The sequence below is a fragment of the Rhea pennata genome, chromosome Z, assembly GCF_028389875.1.
Source record: "Rhea pennata isolate bPtePen1 chromosome Z, bPtePen1.pri, whole genome shotgun sequence".
NCBI lineage: Eukaryota > Metazoa > Chordata > Aves > Rheiformes > Rheidae > Rhea > Rhea pennata.
Genome location: NC_084702.1, coordinates 70,543,035 through 70,564,553, shown reverse-complemented (window position 1 = coordinate 70,564,553; position 21,519 = coordinate 70,543,035). Strand labels below are relative to the sequence as shown.

Below are 21,519 nucleotides of genomic sequence, written 5' to 3'. Positions count from 1 at the left end.
GCTGCCATTAGGATCTCTGTGCCATCCCAGGCTGTGTGATGCCTTGTATCCTGTTTCTCCTGCAACTTAGAGCCACAAAGGAAGGAGTCACTAAATACCCTGTGGGGAGATCTGTGTTTTGTGAGCAAGTTCCTGGCTCTTATTCAGGACCGGAGAGTCCCTTTGCTTTTACTCAGTTGCCTCTACGGCTTCTGTTCTTACTGATTTGACCCAATGTTCTCCAGGCAGGGGCAGGGGGTGCCACCAAGAAATCCTGCAACATATAAAAAGTATTTTCTTCCCTCAGCTTTTAATTGGCCATCATTCAATTTTATGGTCTTCCCTCTCCAGGGGTACGGGAGCAGATAGGAGCCACCCTCTCCCTTTGCTTATCTCTTCTCTCTGAGCAGCTCCAGGCTCTTCCGTTTCTATGGGTCCCTCATCTCTAGGAAGTGTGAGTGCCTGTCATACATTCTGAGGAGTTTTTGAGTGGTTGAGGGTCACAGCTCTTGTCTTAGTCTCCTGGCTTAGCACTGTCAGATGTTGATGTGGGACCTCTGAGGAGTCCTGATAGCTAGGGCAGGACCCTGCTGGCTCAAGGTTGAAGTTTAGTTTTCCTCTTGTGGTTTCTGTGTCATGGCAGTTTTAATTATAAATCCTTCCATTATTCTCTCCCACTTTATCTCACAGTACTCCCATGCACTCATTTCCTTCTTGCTGACAGTGTCTGTGCTGAGTAACAGCTATGGTCACTTCTGTATTTGAACAAAATTGATTGTGCGACCTTGGAGTCAAGGCCTGATAGGGAGACAACAGCCCTTAACTTTCGCTGAAGATCCCAGACAGTCTTTGTGTGTAAAGAGATCACAGGTTCTGAATTTCATTTGAAGTCCTTGTATTTATGAAGGACCTTGCATAGATGCCTTTGTCTATCTGGTTGGAGATATCCATTACTGGAACCTTCTCCCCTGCATTAGCACAGAGATGGGAAATGGAACCTTTTCGTGGGCTCTTAAATACACATAAAGGAGTAGCTAGTCACAGGATATAGTCCTTGTTTGTAATTAGAAGCCATTTCCCAACTTTCAGGAGGAAAAGGTCATGGCAGAGGGAAAACACAGCAAAGACCCTGTGTCCTGAGTTGTGGAAGGGACAGTGCTGGCTGAGTTTTCTGAACAAGCAGGGACATTTCAGTGAAATGGCTTCCTCTTGTAGCTGTGTGACTGCAACCTACTGGCTTCCTGGGATGGGAGGAATTGAGATTCCTTGAGCAGCAGTGAGATACTGATGTCGGTGCAGGCCCAGCAGTGAGAACTGATCCAGTTCTGTCTCCTCTGGCAGGTGACGCAGGAGTGGGGACTGTCCAACCGCCACCATGGTTGCCCTCTCGCTGAAGATCAGCATCGGCAATGTAGTGAAGACCATGCAGTTCGAGCCTTCCACCATGGTGTATGATGCCTGCCGGATGATCCGGGAGCGGGTGCCTGAGGCCCAGATGGGGCAACGTGAGTAACTTGCTCTGGTGGCCGGTGCCATCCTGTCTCAGCTAGTGCTCCTGCCCCGTTCCTTGGGGTCATTCCCTGTCCTGTTCTACTTTCCTGTCAAAGCATTTCTTCTGCTTTCCCCACTGAATCTCCCTTTTCCCTCTTCTTATGCCCCTACAAATTTCTCTGAAAGACTTCTCGTGTTTCTAGTGCTAACACCCTTTAGACACGAGCCTTTTCCTGGACACAAAGCCCCCTCTCCCAGTTCTGCAGCTTTGGACAGGTTACATCTCATTTCTGTGTGCTCTGTGACCTGCTATGTTTGGTCAGTAAATGGTTATACATTCCCTTTGGGGAGGGGGGAACAAAAAACCCCTCAAACACTCCAAAAACCTCCTTCAGTTTTGTCCCAGTGCAGTTCTGGATATTTTTCCACGTAGAACAGAATAGTCAGTGTGATTATTGTGGTGCTTTCCTAGTATGGGGAGAACTAGGCTCACATTTCCCCTGCCTGACTGAGACCAGAGCCTGACTCTTCTCCTTCCCTGGTAACTGCTCCAGGTTGTTGGTTGTTTTGCAGCCACCATCTTGTGCAAAAAACACTTTATTCTGAACTCGAGAAGCTTTTACTGGTGAGGATTTTGTTGAAACTGCTACATCCATGCAAAACATTCTGCATCTGATAAATTGTCCTTATCCAAGACCATGGTTCCATTGGAAAGTATTCAGAAAAGTGCCATGACTATGATTCAAAGTCTGGAAAATTTCCCTTACACTGAGAGATGAAAGTAGCTCAGAGTTTTGTTTGACAGTGTTATAAGCCCTGCTCTGCAAGAACTTTCTGGGGAAGTTTTCTGACGTAGCTCTTCAGTCTGGAGATTTCCCTACCCTTTGCTGGGTGGATAGGTTACAAAAAATTAAGCTAGTGTCCCCACTGTGCAGATTTGTGGCCCCCAAAAGAATAGGATAGAGCACAAGAGCTGGTATTACCTGGACATAGTAGATGCAGCTGGATAAAGCTTCAGGTTAAATGAAAGGACTTTATTCTGTTATAGGCCTATCTGGCTCAGTTTGTCACTTTGTAACATCAGGGGGGTTTTGTTTTTGTTGTTGTTAGTTTTTAAAGCACATTTAATTGCTACAATTGAATGATCTGGTTCTGTAACTCTTGCATCTCCTGAGCATTTGCTCCCCTAGATCTCTCCTGCTAATGGTCCTGAAGAGAAGTGGTGACTTGACACTCCCTTAGCCAGCCTGCAGCTCCTTAGTGGTGCAAGACGGAAGCAATGTGCTCCCTTTGAATACCCACCTGATCCTAGAAAACCCTGTGTGCTTTCAGGTTGCTATCATGGGACCAAGGCATTGAGCTTTTTGGGCTCCTTTATTTATACCTTGGAAGAAATTGGGGTATGGGGTAGGGAAACGCGTCTGAAAGTGAAATAGTCATCAAACTCTAAGCCTACTGCCCTTCCTCTCTCTTCTCTCCTGTTTGTAATTATTACAAGGAGCCAAGATCAGTTGTTTGGATGGGTTTAAACAGTTGCCCTGGTTCTAAGAAGTATTAATAAACGATATAAATGAACATTTCCTTTGTTGGGAAATATATTGTCTTTGGTCTGGTCTGTCCCTCCCCAGCAGTTCTCTGTGAGTCCTGGGAAGTGCTGGTACTCTGACCTTGCTCAGCTGCTCAGTTCTAGTATCTCCCTGGTTCTTGGAGGCTCAGAATTAACCTTGCAACAAATGACCTCGAGATTTGATTCATCCTCTAGAATACGTGTTGTACACATAGCACGATTGCTGCAAGCATATACGGGGGTGGGACAGCAAGACTGAGTCTTACTGCCAGTTTTGGGGTTACTATCACTGCCTGTGCCACAGGCTCCCTGCAGCTCTTCTCCTCAGCTAAGTCATCCTGGCTTTCCCTGGAGTGAAGTAACTCCTCTCCCAACTGGATGCCAATTCTCTCTGCCAAGTGTGAATGCCAGTTCCTAAAAGGTCTCTGCCTGTTATAAATGAACTGCTTTAACTCATGAAGGGGAGCTGGTGTCACCACAGGCAGCTGAGTAAAGGCCTCTATATAGCAATGCGTTAAGCAAAAAGCAAATGTGATGTCAGGAGGCATGCAGAAGAGGAACAGGGAGCAGCGCGGAAAATATTAGTGCTAGTAAAGGGTGGGGTTTCGTCCGAGCACCGTGGGCAGTATAACCTTGACCACGGGCTCCGAAAGCAGCAGGGAGACAAGCTGGGGCCTAGAAATCTTGACCTGGTGGGAGGTGAGGAGGTCCTGCTGGAGCTGGTCAGAAGGGACGGGATGAGTCCATGACTGTGGGAGGCTCTGCGAGCGGGAGAGTGAGCTGCCCGTGCAGGAGGAGTACTGTGAAATCTGAAAGCAGCAAATGCCATGTGGAGTAAAGGAAATGCTTTTTCACTTCTTCTTCTTTTTTTTTTTTTTTAACTTTATGTCCTGTTGGTCTGTTGAATGCATTGTTACAGAAAGACTTTCGGACCAAGACTTTTGGTTTTGAAGAGGGACTGGATCTTTATATAGAGCCAAAGCTGTAATAGCATTAGAAGAAACATTATATTTCTTGCTCCTGGACATGAGCCAGGCTACCTATAAAAGAAAAAGATAAAACCTTAAAGGGAATTGGTTATTCTCAAGTTTCTTTTCTCTTTTCCTTTTTCTTTTTCTTTTTCTTTTTTTTTTTTTTTTTTTTTTTAACAGTTTTTCTTTAAAAGAACTGGTGCTTTCCATTGTCGGAGAGTCTGAGCTTTGAAGCTCTGGTCAGATCTCATTGGGGAGCTGCTTCTGAGCTTTGCATCTCTGCTCCTTACCAGCTTCTCTTCCACCAATGTTCTGCCTCCCTCCTAAGGGCTTGGGTTGCAGTTTTGGTAACCAGATACAGCCAATCCATTTATTCACTTTCACCTTCATCTCTAGCTCATAGCTCTACTGTTTCTGTTAGATCCTGGCATCTTTTGTTTGTCTTCACTGTACTTACTCTGTGGCACTCATAGATCCCTTTTTGAGTAGTTCTGGATTTTTTTTTTTTTTTGTCTTTTTGAGCAGGTGTTTAACTTAGTTAAATCTGAGTGAAGTATCTTAACACAATCCACGACCCAGGTTACTTCCCAACTAGCCCTTCCTGAGCAGGTGTTCCTCTGCAGCTCTTCTTTCTGGGCCAGGAAAGGGAACTGTGATCAGTTGTCCCATGCATCACCCAGATTCCCCTGCCTCTTGCATGGGTTTCAGTGCTGTTTCAGTGCGTCTCGCTTACCAAACCACTTAATTTTTGGTATTGCATTCTCTGAAAGCCAGTGTCTTTGTGTGTTATGTGCTGAGATACCTTGCTGGATTCTGGAAGATTTGGTGCAAGTTTCTAGCTGTGATCTTGCTCTATCTCAGGAAGCACCTCTCCCCTCTTACACTATGGATATAGGATTGGCTTTTTAGTTTTCACAGCTTTAGAATTATCCTCTTAGAATTTGCTTTCAAAAATAGTGTTTTTTTTTAAAAAAAATAATAAATAAAAAAAGCAAGCACCACTGATTATTTCTGCTCTCTGTTCAGTCATTTGTTTAGAAAGATCCTAACCACAGTATTAGCTAGGCAAGAGTGTGATAGCTCAGGAAATTTTTCCTCCCTACAGAAAACTGCCAAGCAGATGACTGCTTATAAAATTAGTGACCAGCAAACAACTGGACTGAGGAAGCCAAGACACCCTCCAGTCCAGAGCTGGACGAAAGGTGGAAAAATTTTTCTAGAGCGAAGGCAGGTGTAGTTCTGGCCCTTTGTGATCAGTGATCAGGAACTGTCCTCGCTATGTCCCCCTGGGTCAGAGCAGTGTTCCCCGTGCCCGCAGCCCTGCCTCCATCAGGGGAGACGGGATGGGCTTTTGGGAGTGCATGTAAGCCTGGCGACTCTGTGCACTCCATCTCCCTTTTATTTTACCAGTACCCAAAGTGGTTAGATTTGGGATGTTAGATAGACATCCCTTCCCAGTATCCATCGAAGGATCTTTTGTCTACAGGTTTTAGTCCCTTTTTGACCTTGCTTCCACAACCTCCTGGGTCAGTGAGCTCAAGAAATTGATTTCCCATTGTATAAACCTTCTTTTCTTTGTTTTACTCTGATGTCCTACAAGTTTCATTGAGTACTCCCCAGTTCCGATATAGCATTGATTAATAGTTCTACCCTTAACTTACCCACCACTTATCCACCTAACTGAGGAGTATGAGCCTTTCTAGTCTCTCCTACTAAGGCACATGCTCTTTCTGGTTGATCATTTAAGTTACCCTTCTCTGTATCTTTTCAAGCTATACTATGTCCTTCTGGAGATGTGCAGACTAGACCATCTAGTATTGAAGATGTGCACATGCCAAGTTTTTATGGACTGTTAAAGTGATAGCTCCATCTTGTTCTCAGCACTGTTCTTGGTGATGCCCTGCATTTTGTTAGCTTTCTTTGGCTGCTGCTCCACAGTGCACTAATGATTTCAGAGAGCTGTCAACCACAACTCTAAGCTCTTTCTTCAGTTGTAACTGTCAGTTCCAAGTTAACTGTTGTGTAGGCATGCTTTAAATGATTTTTCTATAGTTAAATATATGACAAAACATCTATCCTGAAACTTAAAACCTGAGTGGGCAAAAAAATAGGAAGTAAGATCTCACTTGCTGTCAGCCTGACAGAAGAACTTAGTGTCATCCACAAACAAACAGTTTTCTCTATGGACCTTCTCCTAGTCACTGGTGGAGATACTGAATAACATGCGTCCCAGTGCTGAGCCCCGGGAGGAGGTTAGAGTGCCTTGTACCACTGAGGCCAAGTTTACAGTGTGGCCTCTGGTGTTGAAGTAAGTCCGCTCATAGCGGTTCCGGGTGCCTGCTTCAGTGTGCACAGGTACTTATGTATCCTGCATGTTGGTCAGCTTGGCTGGACCCTGCAGATGCACATCTCTGAGCACAGCCCGGTATCTTGAAGGACCTGTACACCGCCATTCTTGGCTCTCTTTCCAAGTTCTCCTTGCTTTCATTACTTAGCAGAGCTCCCTCATCTGCTGCACATTAGCCTGGCCAGGAAGCAAACCTTCTTCTTTTCCCTTGGTCATTCAACCCTGACAGGGAGACACATTTCCAGAGAGCTTTCTTGAGCTGTGCACCTGTGCAGGGATCAGACCCACAGTGTCAGACTTCTCAGGCCACACTGATAGAGACCTTGCTGTGTTTTTCAGCCAATGATTTTGGGCTGTTCCTTTCGGATGAAGACCCAAAGAAAGGGATCTGGCTGGAAGCTGGGAAGGCTCTGGACTATTACATGCTTCGCAATGGGGTAAGCATCCAGACCCCGTATTTCCATCTGGTGCCCTCCTAGCTCTGCAATCAGACACAGTCACGGTGGTGTGGGTGCCTGCCTTGCACACTAGCTGCAGTTTGCATCGTGCACTGCAGTAACCTATGCAGCCCAGCACCTTGAGCTCTCCTCTCCCTCGTCTCCCTCAAGATTGCTCTGGAGACAGAGTGCTGGAGCTGTTGGTGCTATGGTGTTGTGGTGTTACATGGTAGCACTGGTACCATCGCTGAGGGGTGTGTTCTGCTGTGTCTGTAGGACACCATGGAGTACAAAAAGAAGCAGCGGCCTCTGAAGATCCGCATGCTGGATGGGACAGTGAAAACAGTCATGGTTGATGACTCCAAAACTGTCACAGACATGCTCATGACAATATGTGCCCGAATTGGTAAGAGGAGAGTGCACCAACATGGAGGAGGAAGGGAGGTGGCAAGAGATGGCAGTGTTGCATGGGAGGGTAATGAGGGGTGACGAGGACACAGCGGGGCAGGGGGAGCAGTGCCAGATCTGTGGTGAATGGCCTGGCTGTAGATTTTGTCTATGTCCAACAAGTATTTAAAGCCAGGGAGGGGCAGTGCTGTGCTCTCCAGGCCCTCTGTTGGGCAGCAGTGTTGTGCTGAGCTCAGTCTTCCCTGTTTCTGCAGGCATCACCAACTACGATGAGTACTCACTTGTTCGGGAGATTATGGAAGAGAAGAAAGAGGAGGTTACTGGCACCCTCAAGAAGGATAAGACCCTACTGCGAGATGAGAAGAAGATGGAAAAGCTCAAGCAGAAGTTGCACACAGATGACGAGTGTATGTGCCTGCAAGTACTTGGGACAGAGTCAGCCTGCATGAAGAGCAGCTGGGATGGGAGCTTGGTGGGTGGGAATGGGAGCAGTGCCTCCTGCAAGGTGAAGACCTGAGGCAGGGGTGCAGAGGCAGCACCAGGGTGGAGAGGACTACAGCAGAGGGACAAGTGTCTGCACTCTCCGGAATCTCTCATTCTGGGAGGGCAGGGATTCACCAGAACAACCTCAGTTTCTTGGCCTATGTGAGCAGCCCTGCCAGATACCACACCCTGGGCCAGGGCCAGCTCTGCCTGGGTGTCCACCCCTGCTCATGTTCTGGCATTGCCTGCAGTGAATTGGCTGGACCATGGCCGGACTCTGCGTGAGCAAGGCATTGATGACAATGAGACTCTGCTGCTGCGGCGCAAGTTTTTCTACTCTGACCAGAACGTGGACTCGCGAGATCCTGTGCAGCTCAACCTGCTCTATGTGCAGGTACAGCCCCTCAGCTTTGCTGTTATCACCAAGGCAGCAATGTCTTCCTCCACTGGCCTGTGCCAGCCCCTTATCAAGGCTGATGACTGAGGTTCTTGGACAGGAACAGCCTAGAGGAGAACTTAAGGGTGCTCAGTTGTCACCTGGGAGAGATTTCCTGGATAAAAGGCAACAATGACAATCTCTGCCTTGCCTGCTGCTCAATCCTAAGATTTCCAAGGAGGTCTCATATTTGCTGTATATGATAGAAACTGTCCAGTCCCCAGGCTTGAAGCTCTGCTGCTGTTCTTAGCCCAGGATTGGTGACCAGCCTTGCTGTCCCTAGGGGGGGCTGCCTTGTTCTTGGTCAGTGCCATTTCTTTTCTATACAGCAACACAGCTTCTAAACACCTTACAGGATGTTTCTGAGCTGTTGATCTATGTCTCTTTTTCAGTATGTGAGACATAATCGCTCTTCATACGTTGTTTTGCTCCAAAGCGTTTCAGCTGCAGGGCAGCAGTGTGCCTCAGCGTGGGCAGTCTGTGGCAGTCCCTCCTGCCTAATGTAAAAGGGAGCAGTGGCAGTTGCTGGGCTGTGTTGCAGGGCTTCCTGTGCCCAGCCCATGTCTGTGTCTTCTTTTCCCACACAGGCTCGTGATGACATCCTTAACGGTTCCCATCCTGTCTCATTTGACAAAGCGTGCGAGTTTGCCGGTTACCAATGCCAGATCCAGTTTGGGCCACACAACGAACAGAAGCACAAACCAGGCTTCTTGGAGTGAGTGTCCTGGGGAGCCCCTGGGCCCTGTCCAGAGGCAACTTGAACAGCTCAGCACCACACTGGAGCACTGGCACTGGTGCTTCCTTGAGGTTATGAACACCTTTGGAGCAACCCCTCTCCTCCCTGCGGTGTTGCATCCTCATGCACCATGCCAGAGTGTGGAGGTCAACACCAAATGCAAAGGGTGCCAAACCCCATCCCACTCCCTCTAGCACCCCCATGAGTGCCCTGGGACATGGAGCCAGTTCCAACTCTGCAGGGGGTCCAGGCTGCAATGTGGCCCAGTGCTGCACAAGAGACTGCATCCTCCGTGCCTCTACCCTGCTCTCTGCAGGGCAGCTCCTGGGGCTAACTGGCCATTAAGGCCAGCTGTGCTTCTGTGCAGAGAACATACTCTGCTAAGACTGTTTTCGTCCCACCTCAGTGGAGGACCAGACCCTCATGTGGGCCTGGAGAAGGATTGCCCTCAGCTTATGAACTGTAAGTTGCAGCCCCCTGTGGCGTCAACAACCTGGAAAGTGGAGAGGTGGTTCCAAAAAGGAAAGGTCTTTTGAGGTCCTGAATTTCTCTTGCTGCAGCAACTTCTCCCACATCCTTCCTGTCCCCAAAACTGTGGAACTAGCAGAGGTTTGTCCAAGACTCTGTGTTGGGCCTATTCATAGGCAAAGACAAGTGTTGACTTCAGGGATTCTGCTGATAAAGTTGATTTTTGTCTCTTTGCAGACTCAAAGATTTCTTGCCCAAAGAATACATCAAGCAGAAGGGGGAGCGCAAGATCTTTATGGTACGTGTGGGGCTGTATTAAGACCCAGAATTGTTATTCCTCCTTGCCAGAGATTTGGGCTTCTCTTGTCCATGGAGGTAGCACCTCCCAGCCTGTACAGGAGAGCATGTAGCAACTTGGTAAATGGGAGAGAAGTATGAAGCTTTAGTCAATAGACATAGCAGCTCCTGAGGTTTGAGAGTGTTAGAGGGGTAGAGTAGCTGTAGAAAGGAAGAGGATGCTAGCAGAGCAGGGATGTCAGTAAGAGCGAGGAGAGCCCATAAACGTTGTAGGAGCAGGGACCATGGAGCTAGTGTGACATTCTTTTTTTGTTACTACAGGCTCACAAGAACTGTGGGAACATGAGCGAGATTGAGGCCAAAGTTCGCTATGTGAAACTTGCCCGTTCCCTGAAGACCTATGGGGTCTCCTTCTTCCTGGTTAAGGTAGAACAGGAGCTCCCCAAGCCCCAGCTGCCATGCCTACCTAGCCCACCTTCCTTTTTTTTCCAACATCCTCCTGGCCTCCTCCATCTTTCATATCTCCATCCACCCATTTCACCTTTACCCACTTCATTCCCATCACTGCTCCAGCTTTGCCTTCCCAACTGTCCCCACTTTACACCTGTCCTTTTTTTTGGCTTTTCCTGTGTGCTGCCCTCTCACTTCTTGGTTCCTACTTCTTTTCATTTCCTTTTCAAGACTGTTTCACAGGTATCATCACCCAAAAGTATGGACTTAGGGTGCTTCCTGGTCAAGTGAGACCTCCGAAGAGCCTTGCCTTGACAATTAAGCTCTGGAGAGCTGAAATCTTGGCAGGGCTGTGCTGAGAGTCAACCCTGGGGCAATCTGTAACCCTTTTGTCACGGCATGCAGGAGAAGATGAAGGGGAAGAACAAGCTGGTACCACGGCTTCTGGGGATCACCAAGGAGTGTGTGATGCGTGTGGATGAGAAAACGAAGGAAGTGATTCAGGAGTGGAGTCTGACCAACATCAAGCGCTGGGCGGCCTCACCCAAGAGCTTCACCTTGGTAGGAGGCTGCTCTAGTCCCACTCCCTAGTCCCACTCCCTTGCCCCACTGCTCTGGCAGTGCTCCTGCCACCGGGCCCCTCTGACCTCTTGTGCATTGGCTGTAGAACAGCCTCAGCCACTACCACACAAACCTCTGTCATGAGTATTTCCCCTCTGTGGGACTCCCTTGCCCTCCTCCTGCTGCCTCTCCCAGTCACAGAGAACATGGAGCTGTGGAGGGGCAGAGCCACACTTCTGGCACCGAGACTAGTTCTGGGTTCTTAGTGCATACCAGAAGGGCTCAGGATGGCCCCCACTCTGGTACTACCCAGTGCTATGCTGTTGCAGGATTTTGGAGATTACCAAGATGGTTACTACTCCGTGCAGACAACAGAGGGGGAGCAGATTGCCCAGCTGATTGCTGGCTACATCGACATCATCCTGAAAAAGGTAGGTACCTGTGTGGGTTGGGAGGGGAAGCCAAGTGCCTGTAACCAGCTCCTCACCTGAAGGAGGTAAAAGATGCCCCCTCAGACTGCAAGTGGAGAGCTGCTGGCACACCGCCCTGCTTGGAGAGGCTGAAGACAGGCACTTGGTGGGGGTTCCCCTGGGGCTGGTGCGGTACCCTAGTCTGGCCTGCTGGAAGAGGGGGAGTCCGGTAGATGTATACTGGCTGACACATTTTCTCTCCTCCACAGAAAAAGAGCAAAGACCACTTTGGGCTGGAGGGGGATGAGGAATCTACCATGCTGGAAGACTCTGTGTCCCCTAAAAAGTAAGTCCATTAGAAGCAACTTAGATACTAAACAGAAGTTGAACTAATAGCATGCCCCAGCCAAACTTGTCGGGCTGCTCTGTCTGCAGGGAAAGCTGCCAGTCCTTCAGCTGCAGCTTTCCTAGGAAGGCTGGGGCCAGGGCCGTAGGGATCCCTTTACACTAAGGGCTTGGCCTCGTCCATGAAGTTGTGGGTGCAGACAAGGTGCAGGCCCAGGGAGAAGTTTCTACTCTTGTGTAGAAGTACGGCCCAAGTGCTCCCAACTATAGCTAGTATTTCTTTTCTTTGCAGGTCAACTGTCTTACAGCAGCAGTTTAACCGTGTGGGCAAGGCAGAGCTGGGTTCAGTAGCCCTGCCAGCCATCATGCGGACAGGGGCTGGAGGGCCAGAAAACTTCCAAGTGGGCACGATGCCACAGGCCCAACTGCAAATCACCAGTGGCCAGATGCACCGAGGGCACATGCCTCCTCTGGTAAGGTCTCCTTGTGCCCACTGCAGGGCATAAACACTGAAATGTGGCCATTGAGCTGAGCCCCAGACATCTAGCCAGATGTTAGCGTGCTAACTAAAGAGGAGGCACTCTAGCTGGTCCCATATGCTTGCTAGCCTTGCTGAGTTAGTGTCCACCCACACCCAATCCCCAAACTTTATCTCCGTCCCCCTCTAAAATTCCCCACAGCTCCAAGTGCATATGCTGCAGTTCTCTATGTGAAATCCATACAGAGGTTTCCACGCTGGTATTTTCCCCTGACTGGCAGTGCAGAGCCCTTCCTTCCAGTTCTCAGGCTGAGTGTCCCTCTTAGCTGCTCGTCCCAGTCAGCTGCACTGATGCTGCAGTTTGCAGCAGATCCTTGCTGCTACTGGAGTTGGTGCCCTTCTCTGCATCCTTCTCTGCAGATAAAGCTGCATTTGAGAAGGGCCAAGAGGGAGCCTATTTTCTCTGGCCCTGCTCAGCCTGCCACCAGACACATCAGGGTTTGCTGAAGAGCCTTGTGAGATTTCCCTTCATTTGCTGCAGTGTCTCTGCTCCCAGAGAGTATGCGAACTGCAGGATTCGCTAGTACTTGCCCTTAGCAGCCAACTTGCTGCAGTGTAGTGGGGCATTCAAGGTGGGAGGTGCAGAGAGGAGACCCCCGTGTTTCTGGCTGCCCCCTCTCTTTGTGGAGCTGCCTACCTCCACAAAGAGACCTTTTCTCAACAGCCTGTTCCCGCTACTTTGCATGTGAGCAAGCGAGCTGAATATTTGAGCTTGGATTTTGAGCCTCCACTATACCTCAATCTGTCCTTGTGTTACAGACTTCAGCCCAGCAAGCCCTGACTGGCACCATCAACTCCAGCATGCAGGCTGTGCATGCAGCACAGGCCACGCTGGATGACTTCGAGACCTTGCCGCCTCTCGGGCAGGATGCTGTGAGTGCCTAGTGAAGAGGGGATGTTGGCTTATTTGGGTTGGGGAGAACCTCTTTGGAAAGGGGTTGGTTGCTGATCAGGCTGGATATGGCTGACTGCTTTTCCAGGAGAGGGTTTCAGTAATTCCAGGAAGTTCTGCTCCCCACAAAGAGATCAAGTTGTATCCAGCTCTAGGGGCAGGAGCAGAAAGAATGCTTCATCTCTCAGACAATTTTCCTGCCTCTTTCTTCTGCACTTTTGACTTTAGAATGGGGATGAGGAGTCTTGGATGGCAACAGTTCTTTCTTCCTCCTCCTTCCTTGTCTCCTCTCTCCTGTGTCCCACTGTGTGCACAGCTCCCCACCACCACGAGGCAGGGCTGACTGTTCTCCCTTTTTCAGGCTTCCAAAGCTTGGCGCAAAAATAAGATGGATGAGTCAAAGCATGAGATCCATTCCCAGGTAGATGCCATCACTGCTGGCACAGCCTCGGTGGTCAACCTAACTGCAGGTAGGTGGAGGTTTGGGCAACTTGGATGCCCTTTTTGTGGAGAAGGCTTGGTCTTGTCTGGCTTTTGACTGGAGTCAAAGCTCTTGCCCTCTCTCAGGGTCTGGACAGAGCCAGCCTGGCCCAGTCAGGGCTAACTGAACTCTGCTGCTAATGTGCCTGTAGAACAAACCATGCTCCTACTGCCTTGAGATCCCCCAGCATCCCTGTCTATGCCCAGGCTGTTCCTATTCCTTTTTCTGTCTTGGCTGATCTGTCATCCTCTGAACTTGCAAGCATGTTGTCCAGTCCCTGACATATCTGTGGAGACCAGCACAGCGTGCTGCAGCTCTCCTTCCCCATGTGGTGAGCTTTGGTGGTGTCCCAAACCAGCTTCAGGCCAGACGTGTCCACTCTTGAGGCCTAGGAGCCATGGGAGTTTCTTTCTCCACTCCCAGGAAGGTGAAACACATCAGTTACAGGTACAGAAATGCTCTTGGAGTGTCACTGAAGTGTGTCCTTATTCTACAACTCCTGTTTCCTCCTTGTGCAGGGGATCCAGCAGATACAGACTACACAGCTGTGGGCTGTGCTGTCACAACCATATCTTCTAACCTGACGGAGATGTCCAAGGGTGTGAAACTGCTGGCTGCACTCATGGAGGATGAGGGAGGGAATGGACGGCAGCTTCTACAGGCAGCCAAGAACCTGGCAAGCGCTGTCTCGGACTTGCTGAAAACTGCACAACCAGCCAGTGCTGAGGTATGAGGGGAGCAGGAGGAGTCGTGGGGCATATGGGGCTGAGGAGACAGACGGGAGAGAAGTGTGAGTTGAGGTAGAGTGGATTGAAGCGAAGGGGAATAGTGAGATGAGCTTGACTTACACCCGGACTGATTTTTTGCCTCACTCCTTGCAGCCCCGCCAGAATCTCCTGCAAGCCGCTGGCCTTGTGGGCCAGACAAGTGGAGAACTGTTGCAGCAGATCGGAGAAAGTGATACTGATCCTCGGTTCCAGGTGAGCAGTGAGGCTCTGGCTGTACCCAGAGAGACATACTCAATAAAACCAACTGCTTTTGCACAGGATCATCCCTTTGGGACCTTTTTGAGCAGGAAGGATCCATGCTACAGCTTAGCCTGTGTATGGTGACTTTGCCAGGGGAAGGCACAGGCCATTTCCCACCTCTGTAGTTAGCGCCCTGTCAAATAATCTTATCTTGTGGATTCCCATGTAGATCCCAGAAAGCCGGCATGCTTGGATCCTGCCCGCCTCTGACCCAAAAACGGTAAAAAGGGGCTGTAGGCATGGCTTGGTGGTTTCTGCCACTCTCTGATGTAAGGGCTGCTCCTTTGGGAACAATCAACTGAATTCTTTGGAGAAGGGCACTTGTCAAAAAATCTGCTTTTCTTGTGATTTGACTCTTAGAAGTTCATGCACTCGGGTCACTGTTCCGGTGAGCTCTGCCATGTTAGCCCCACCCCCCACCCACCCATAGCAGCTTCTCGGCCCTTATCTTCTTCCTCATGCCAGTGTTGGTGACTGCCTGTGTGCCCAGATCAGGGAGCTGAACTGACTGAAGCCTCATGGTTTTTTGCTGAGTTGGAACCAGCTGAATTGGTTTCCTATGGTTGCTGGTTCCAGTAGAAGGGAGGGAACAGAGCATGCTGGGGAGGGGAATCTAACCATAGTATGAATTGAAGCAGACTCCAGAACTCAGAGGTGTCTTTATTGCATGGCCACATGGCCTGGATATGAGCAGAGATTCCTGGATGGGGAGCCAAAGAGAACAGGAGAGCTAGGAGTAGGAAGGAGCAAATCAGAGGAAGACATGCACAGCCAGGGGAAAGTGATGAGCAGGAGCTGGTATGGGGGAGTGTTAGGACAGAGGCAGCCCAAGAGAGACTGAGAAAGAAGCTCCAGCATGTTTTTGTCCCTTGCGGATACCCTTGCTGCAGGTCTGACATCCCAAATCTCTCATTCAACCAGTGGATGGTAACAGGGCCATATGGCAGATACAGGAACTGAACCCTAATTTGTACATGCGCAAGGCACTCTACCCCTCAGCTGCAAGACCCGAGTGTATCTACTTCCTTCCTCCCTCTGTGCTCTTCTCTCAGAGTTGCTTCTTTTCTGTCATGGATAGTTGCTGTGGTTTTGGGGCCTGGGAACTCCTGAGCTTGGTGCATGTGCTATCCAAACTATTGTTGTCTCCAGAACGGTGGTGGTTTGCAACAGGAATAGTCTTTGCTTGCAAGAGGTGAGGGGAAACAGGAGAAAATCCAAATGGGGGATGGTCTGAAATATTTCTGGGTTGGTGTCAGGAGGCTTAGCTGTAGCAGGGTGCAGGTATGCCATATGCATGCCCGTACTTGAACAGAGGATTCTGGCTGGGCAGTCATTTAGCTGCAGTCCGTAGTGGGTTTGTTCCTGCAGCAGCAGGCAGGGAGCTCTGTCCTATATATGGCACATCGTGTCACGGTCTTTGACCAGCATGCAGTATAGAGCATCAAGTGCTCTGTACTGTCTCAAGTGGGGCAAGCACTTGCTGCCTAGCTCTGATGATGCTGATAGTAACCAGCAGTATGTGGTGTTGGAGCTAATTCTGAGAGCTGTGTCATGTTGTGAGGTCTGGTGTCCTTGCTTGGAGACAGTTTGCCATGTGTGCTGATCAGTGCCTGTTGTGTGCTGGTAGGACAATTTCATGTCTCCCCTACAGCATGTGGAAGTGGAGATGTGTCAGTATAGTGTCCTTGTCCTTCTTTTAGCCCTGGGAACGACAGCGAAGATGTAGCCCAAAGCTAAAGAGCAGATGATCATCTGCAGGACTGGACTGTCAGATAGTTGCTGGTATCCCTGGAGTACAACTGACCAGTATGGGCAGCACCTCACATTTGCCTGCAGTGTGGAGCCTGTGGGTGGGCAATGCTGTAGGATGGTGTTGAGGGCTGCCCAGTGTGTGACTGCACCCGTAGCTTGATTTTGCCTGCAGTTTGGCCAAAGTCAAGTGTTTCTGGGAGGCAAAGCTGGTGATGCTGATGCAGCAGGTTCTTGCTGCAGTGCAGTCAGGAGTTTGATGCAGGTTGTTGCCTGTGGAGTGGGCAGTGTCCAAGTCCTAAGTGTTGTGGGTGAAGCTGAGTGTTACCCAAGCTGCTGTTCGTGGTATTTGTGGTCGGGACAGTGTCCTGGTGCTGGGAGCTGCCGCAGTGTGGACTGCGGCTTGAGGTAGGGTTACTGTCTCATTTCCAGGCTGTTGCTCATAGTAGGGATGGCACTGTGGTGTTGCCAGCCACACAAGCCACTCCAGGTGTTCAATGCTGCCAATACTGGGCGAGGGTGGATGAAAGGCCCCCTGAGCTCATGTTTCCCTGCTGAATATTTCATAAGAGCCGTATGAGTAGTGTGCTGCACAGCTCCCATCCTGGTTCCTGTGCTGACCCTCTCCATCCCACCCCCAGGACATGCTCATGCAGCTGGCAAAGGCCGTGGCCAGTGCCGCTGCTGCGCTGGTGCTGAAAGCCAAGAACGTGGCTCAGAAGACAGAGGACTCGGTGCTGCAAACACAGGTGATCGCAGCTGCAACGCAGTGTGCCCTCTCCACCTCCCAGCTGGTGGCCTGCACCAAGGTAAGAAATCACCCTGGAGCTGAGCAGCATTAACCCGTGTTTCAGCGTGGGTGCAAACACTGCCTGAGAAGGTGGCAGCTTCAGCCTGTACCGCCCTGTGAGAGGGACTTGGAGTGATTGTTTGCTCTAGGAAAGTTGGGTCATAGGTGTGCCAGGGCCAACTCCTCATTCCCTCAAGCTGGAAGTTAGGGGGTTGGAGCCAGAAGTCTCAAGGCCTCTGGTTAAGCATGCCTGGAGCAGCTGTTACTGTGCCCAAACACTGAATATCCTCTTTGAGAAGCAGGGGATGGGAATAGTAGTCATCTGTGTTGTAGGCTGTCTCCATGCTGCTTGGTGGAGAACAGGAGCTCTGTAGTGCCAGAGAGATGCTCACTGCCCAGCCTTTCTTTTCCTCCAGGTAGTGGCTCCCACAATCAGCTCACCAGTTTGCCAGGAGCAGCTGATTGAGGCTGGCAAGTTGGTAGCCAAATCTGCGGAGGGCTGTGTGGAGGCCTCCAAGGCAGCCACCAGCGATGACCAGCTCCTGAAGCAGGTGGGAGTGGCAGCCACAGCTGTCACCCAGGCCCTGAACGACCTGCTGCAGCACATCAAGCAGCACGCCACGGGTGGGCAGCCCATCGGGCGCTACGATCAGGCCACTGACACCATCCTCAACGTCACCGAAAACATATTCAGCTCCATGGGCGACGCAGGTGAGAGCAGCTGATGGCACCTGGGGCATGATACAGAGAATAGGACAGGGTGGGTTGGAGGAAGCACAGGTGAATGGAGCCGCCTCTCTTCCAGAGTCATGCCTCTGTGTAACTGCTGTGCTCTGCTTGGGCAGCTTGCCTGTGTCTTGCTGCAGTCTCATGCTCGTGGGCCTACTGTGGCTGGGTCTGCATCAAGCCTGCTAAGGGTTGGAGACTATGCTGAGCCTATAGTAGGCAGGTACCAAGGAGTCATTGACCATTGCTGGACCCTTTGGGACTTGTTGACAGGATGCCTTTCCTTCCTTTCCCAGGGGAAATGGTGCGGCAGGCTCGTATTCTGGCCCAAGCAACCTCTGACCTCGTCAATGCCATCAAAGCCGATGCAGAAGGAGAGACAGACCTGGAAAACTCACGCAAGCTGCTGAGTGCAGCCAAGATTCTGGCTGATGCGACTGCCAAGATGGTGGAGGCTGCAAAGGTTAGTTGCGCAAAGGGCAGAAGCAATAGGAGAAGCTACTGGCAGGATAGGTGCTTTGGCAGCCCAGATAGTTCCTGGCCTGTGCAGTGACTACCATCTGATCTGATGTCAGCAGCAGCACTTCACAGACTTGGTGTGCGAGGCCTTCAGCTCTCCAGCAGTCCCTCCAGCACTGACCCGAACAAGAGTGTAGTTTGATGGCCAAGGCTTTCTCCTCTGATCAGGGTGTTGCAGGAGCAATGAGGCTGGAGGGGAGGGGGCTGGTTTCCAATGGTTCTCCAAAATAAGGTCCTGCACTGAGCTGGGAACCTGTGCAATGACATAGGGCTCTCTCCTAAAGCTGGAGATGTCCAGATCAGCCAATGAGGAGCTATGTTGTTAAATCTCATATTGCTGAGCATCTCTGGGGGGATTTCTGGCATCTCAACATCTCCCTTTCCTCGCCCCAGTGCTGTAGAAAGCCAGACTGCTGGGGACACAACCTGCTGTCAGGGCAGAGCACAGCAGTTCTCGGGGAACAAGGGAGATGGTGGGTACTGTAAGATCTGATGGGTTTCATGTTTTGTCCAGGGAGCTGCAGCCCACCCAGACAGCGAGGAACAGCAACAGCGGTTGCGTGAAGCAGCTGAAGGGCTCCGCATGGCAACGAATGCCGCAGCTCAGAATGCCATTAAGAAAAAGCTTGTGCATAAGCTGGAGGTGAGATGCCCAGCTTGGGCTCAAGCAGAGAACTGTTGGAATATGGAGAGACACAGTGAGCTGTAGCCAGGCCACGGATCTTTGATCCTTGTGCTTTCTGAAGTGATGAAGCTACTTTCATATAGTTAATGAACATCCACACACTTACTCCCCATAGAGACCTCTCCATTGCTTCCTGTTCTGTCATCTTCCTTCCTGCTCTCTCTCTTTGAGGAAACTGCATTGCTCCAAGATGTCAGACTAATTCCCACATCAAAGGTGCTGGAATGCTAAACTGTTGCAGGTAGAGGCACAGCAGAAGCTTAGAAGGAGCTAGGGTGTAGAGCTGGGTCCTGTTTTGTGGTAAGGGGGATTCCTGGGGACAGGCTGTTCTGCAACCCATGCAGTTGGCCACTCTGACACTCTGTGTCTTCCCCTTCCAGCATGCAGCCAAGCAGGCCGCGGCGTCTGCCACCCAGACCATTGCTGCTGCGCAGCACGCAGCTTCCTCCAACAAGAACCCAGCAGCACAGCAGCAGCTGGTGCAGAGCTGCAAGGTAAGGAACACGTTGTCCCAACCCCCTAGTGCTACAGGGGCCCGTACTGTGACCCTGACATCATTCCCTGCTCCAGCATTGTCCAGTGGCCAAGGCTGTGCTGCCTGCTCCCATCCTCTCTCTGATCAACCATGTTGTGGCACAACTGAGCCAGCTACCCTCTGCCTCAGCTTTGTGCTCAGCCACAGTAGGCTGGGCACACAACAAGACAGCTTGTACCTTAAAGTCCTCAAATCTTGCATTAAGAGCAGCTAATAATGCATTTTTAATGACTGTTTCCCCTTCTTGGAAAATCTATCTGCAAAAGTGTGGATGTTGCACCAGTGTCTGAGAGGAGACAGCTGGCCTTGACATCTACAAACCTCCCTCACCCCCGTGAAAAATGATGGAAAAACTAATATGAGACTGTTATTATTTTCTCATCTTTTAACATGTTAATTCTGAGTAACCTTATTTTAAGGAAAAAAAAAAAGATTCTGTCAAAATCAGGATGAGGCTTTTTGTGTTAATGGGGTGCCTTTTTATAAGATTGCAAGATGGGTTGATAAAAAGATCTTTAAAAGCTTCTAAGCTTGACTTAGTACTATGCAACGTCTTGAGCGAAGTTTTAGCATTGTGCAATATCAGTAGATTATGGGCTAAATGGGTTAGGAGTTAGTAAAGCACAGATCTCAGTTTTACTGGAGAACAGGGCATGGGGGATGGTGTTTGTAAAGAGGTTCTGCAGAGGCTAGGTTTATGTGCAGTTCTTTGTTGTTGTTGTTCAATGATTTGGGAATAAACATAAAGTCACTGTCAGTCAGATCTGCACACAGCAAAGCATGAGAGAGCTGCAGGAGTGGACGGAGCAGGCGCACAGAGCAGTCTGAACGAGCCGCTAAGCTGCACCAGCTGGAGGGTACTGGGTGCTTCGTGTCTCCCCCTGGCTGGGCCTCTGCAGTGACTCTCCTCTCTGGTCACAGGTTGTGGCAGATCAGATCCCAATGCTGGTACAAGGTGTACGAGGAAGCCAATCCCAGCCAGACAGCCCCAGCGCCCAGCTGGCTCTCATTGCTGCCAGCCAGAACTTCCTGCAGGTACCTGTACTCTGCTGTATCCTGTCTCTGCGGGGAGCACCCTATGTGGGCTCTGACACTTGCACCCCTTATAAATTGTGTATTGTGCTGTCTGCCCCCACTAAGATGCTGGGAAGCCTGTTGGATGTGGGCAAGGAAGAGATACTGCATTTTATCACATTCTTACAGCTTTTTCTTTGGACTTGCAGCCTGGTGGGAAGATGGTAGCTGCAGCCAAGGCCACTGTCCCCACCATTACAGACCAGGCCTCTGCTATGCAGCTCAGCCAGTGTGCCAAGAACTTGGCTGCAGCTCTTGCTGAGCTCCGTACAGCTGCACAGAAGGTAAGAGAATTTTTCCTGTCCAGCTGCAGGGCCTTGGACGTACTAAGTAGTACTCTCTACTAGGTCAGTAGAGAGATGGGGATGGGCCTGTTGCAAGGTGAGCTCTCTAAAACACCAAGGTTCCTGCAGCTGTTGCCTCACTCATTTTTCCTTCTTCCAACTGCAGGCTCAGGAGGCTTGTGGGCCCCTGGAAATAGACTCTGCCCTGGGCCTTGTGCAGAGCCTGGAGAGGGACTTACAGGAAGCCAAGGCAGCTGCAAGGGATGGCAAACTCAAGCCTCTGCCAGGAGAGACGGTAAGGACTCTAGGAGGAGATGGCTCAGGTGGGGAATGGGTCTGGGTGCGCAAGCAGGAACAGTAAACAGTGGCACCGGATGGGAGCAGTATGTTGGGGAATGGTGGGTGCTGTGGCTGAGGTCAGAGAAGGGAGAGTGGGAAATGCATGGGTGGAGGTTGGAGGTGTAACCTGTCAATACATTCTCACCGATCATCCTGCAGATGGAGAAGTGCGCCCAGGACCTGGGGAACAGCACAAAAGCTGTCAGCTCTGCTATTGCTCACCTCCTTGGAGAGGTGGCCCAGGGCAACGAGAACTACACAGGTATCGTGCTCCAGGATTAAACTGGGAAATAGGCAAGGGCTAGGCCTTCGTTTTGTGTGTGGGAGTGGTGAAGATCACTTGTACTCAGGGGCAGCTGCTCCTGAACAGGACACAAATCAGAGGGCTTCAGGCAAATAGGGAGCCAAGTGGAACAGGAGGGAAGATCCAGAAGTGGTGGGGGGAACAGCCTAGTCCCTTGCCTCAAGGCTAAGCACATTGGAGATAGGAGCG

General features: G+C 50.4%; 1 protein-coding gene across 1 annotated transcript in view; it reads left to right on the top strand.

The window, feature by feature from the left end:
- Window positions 1-21,519, top strand: part of TLN1 (talin 1) — a 60,702-nt gene that overhangs the window by 18,031 nt on the left and 21,152 nt on the right. The window contains exons 2-26 of the mRNA XM_062600660.1: window positions 1,321-1,484; window positions 6,695-6,792; window positions 7,069-7,198; window positions 7,455-7,607; window positions 7,935-8,077; window positions 8,707-8,834; window positions 9,561-9,621; window positions 9,942-10,046; window positions 10,476-10,631; window positions 10,961-11,062; window positions 11,311-11,387; window positions 11,679-11,859; window positions 12,684-12,797; window positions 13,178-13,286; window positions 13,816-14,024; window positions 14,179-14,277; window positions 16,716-16,883; window positions 17,281-17,575; window positions 17,887-18,053; window positions 18,624-18,752; window positions 19,175-19,288; window positions 20,251-20,364; window positions 20,553-20,687; window positions 20,854-20,982; window positions 21,186-21,288. Coding sequence (XP_062456644.1) covers window positions 1,355-1,484; window positions 6,695-6,792; window positions 7,069-7,198; window positions 7,455-7,607; window positions 7,935-8,077; window positions 8,707-8,834; window positions 9,561-9,621; window positions 9,942-10,046; window positions 10,476-10,631; window positions 10,961-11,062; window positions 11,311-11,387; window positions 11,679-11,859; window positions 12,684-12,797; window positions 13,178-13,286; window positions 13,816-14,024; window positions 14,179-14,277; window positions 16,716-16,883; window positions 17,281-17,575; window positions 17,887-18,053; window positions 18,624-18,752; window positions 19,175-19,288; window positions 20,251-20,364; window positions 20,553-20,687; window positions 20,854-20,982; window positions 21,186-21,288 — 3,349 coding nt within the window. The 5' untranslated portion in view covers window positions 1,321-1,354. The remainder of the gene's footprint in view (window positions 1-1,320; window positions 1,485-6,694; window positions 6,793-7,068; window positions 7,199-7,454; window positions 7,608-7,934; window positions 8,078-8,706; window positions 8,835-9,560; window positions 9,622-9,941; window positions 10,047-10,475; window positions 10,632-10,960; window positions 11,063-11,310; window positions 11,388-11,678; window positions 11,860-12,683; window positions 12,798-13,177; window positions 13,287-13,815; window positions 14,025-14,178; window positions 14,278-16,715; window positions 16,884-17,280; window positions 17,576-17,886; window positions 18,054-18,623; window positions 18,753-19,174; window positions 19,289-20,250; window positions 20,365-20,552; window positions 20,688-20,853; window positions 20,983-21,185; window positions 21,289-21,519) is intronic.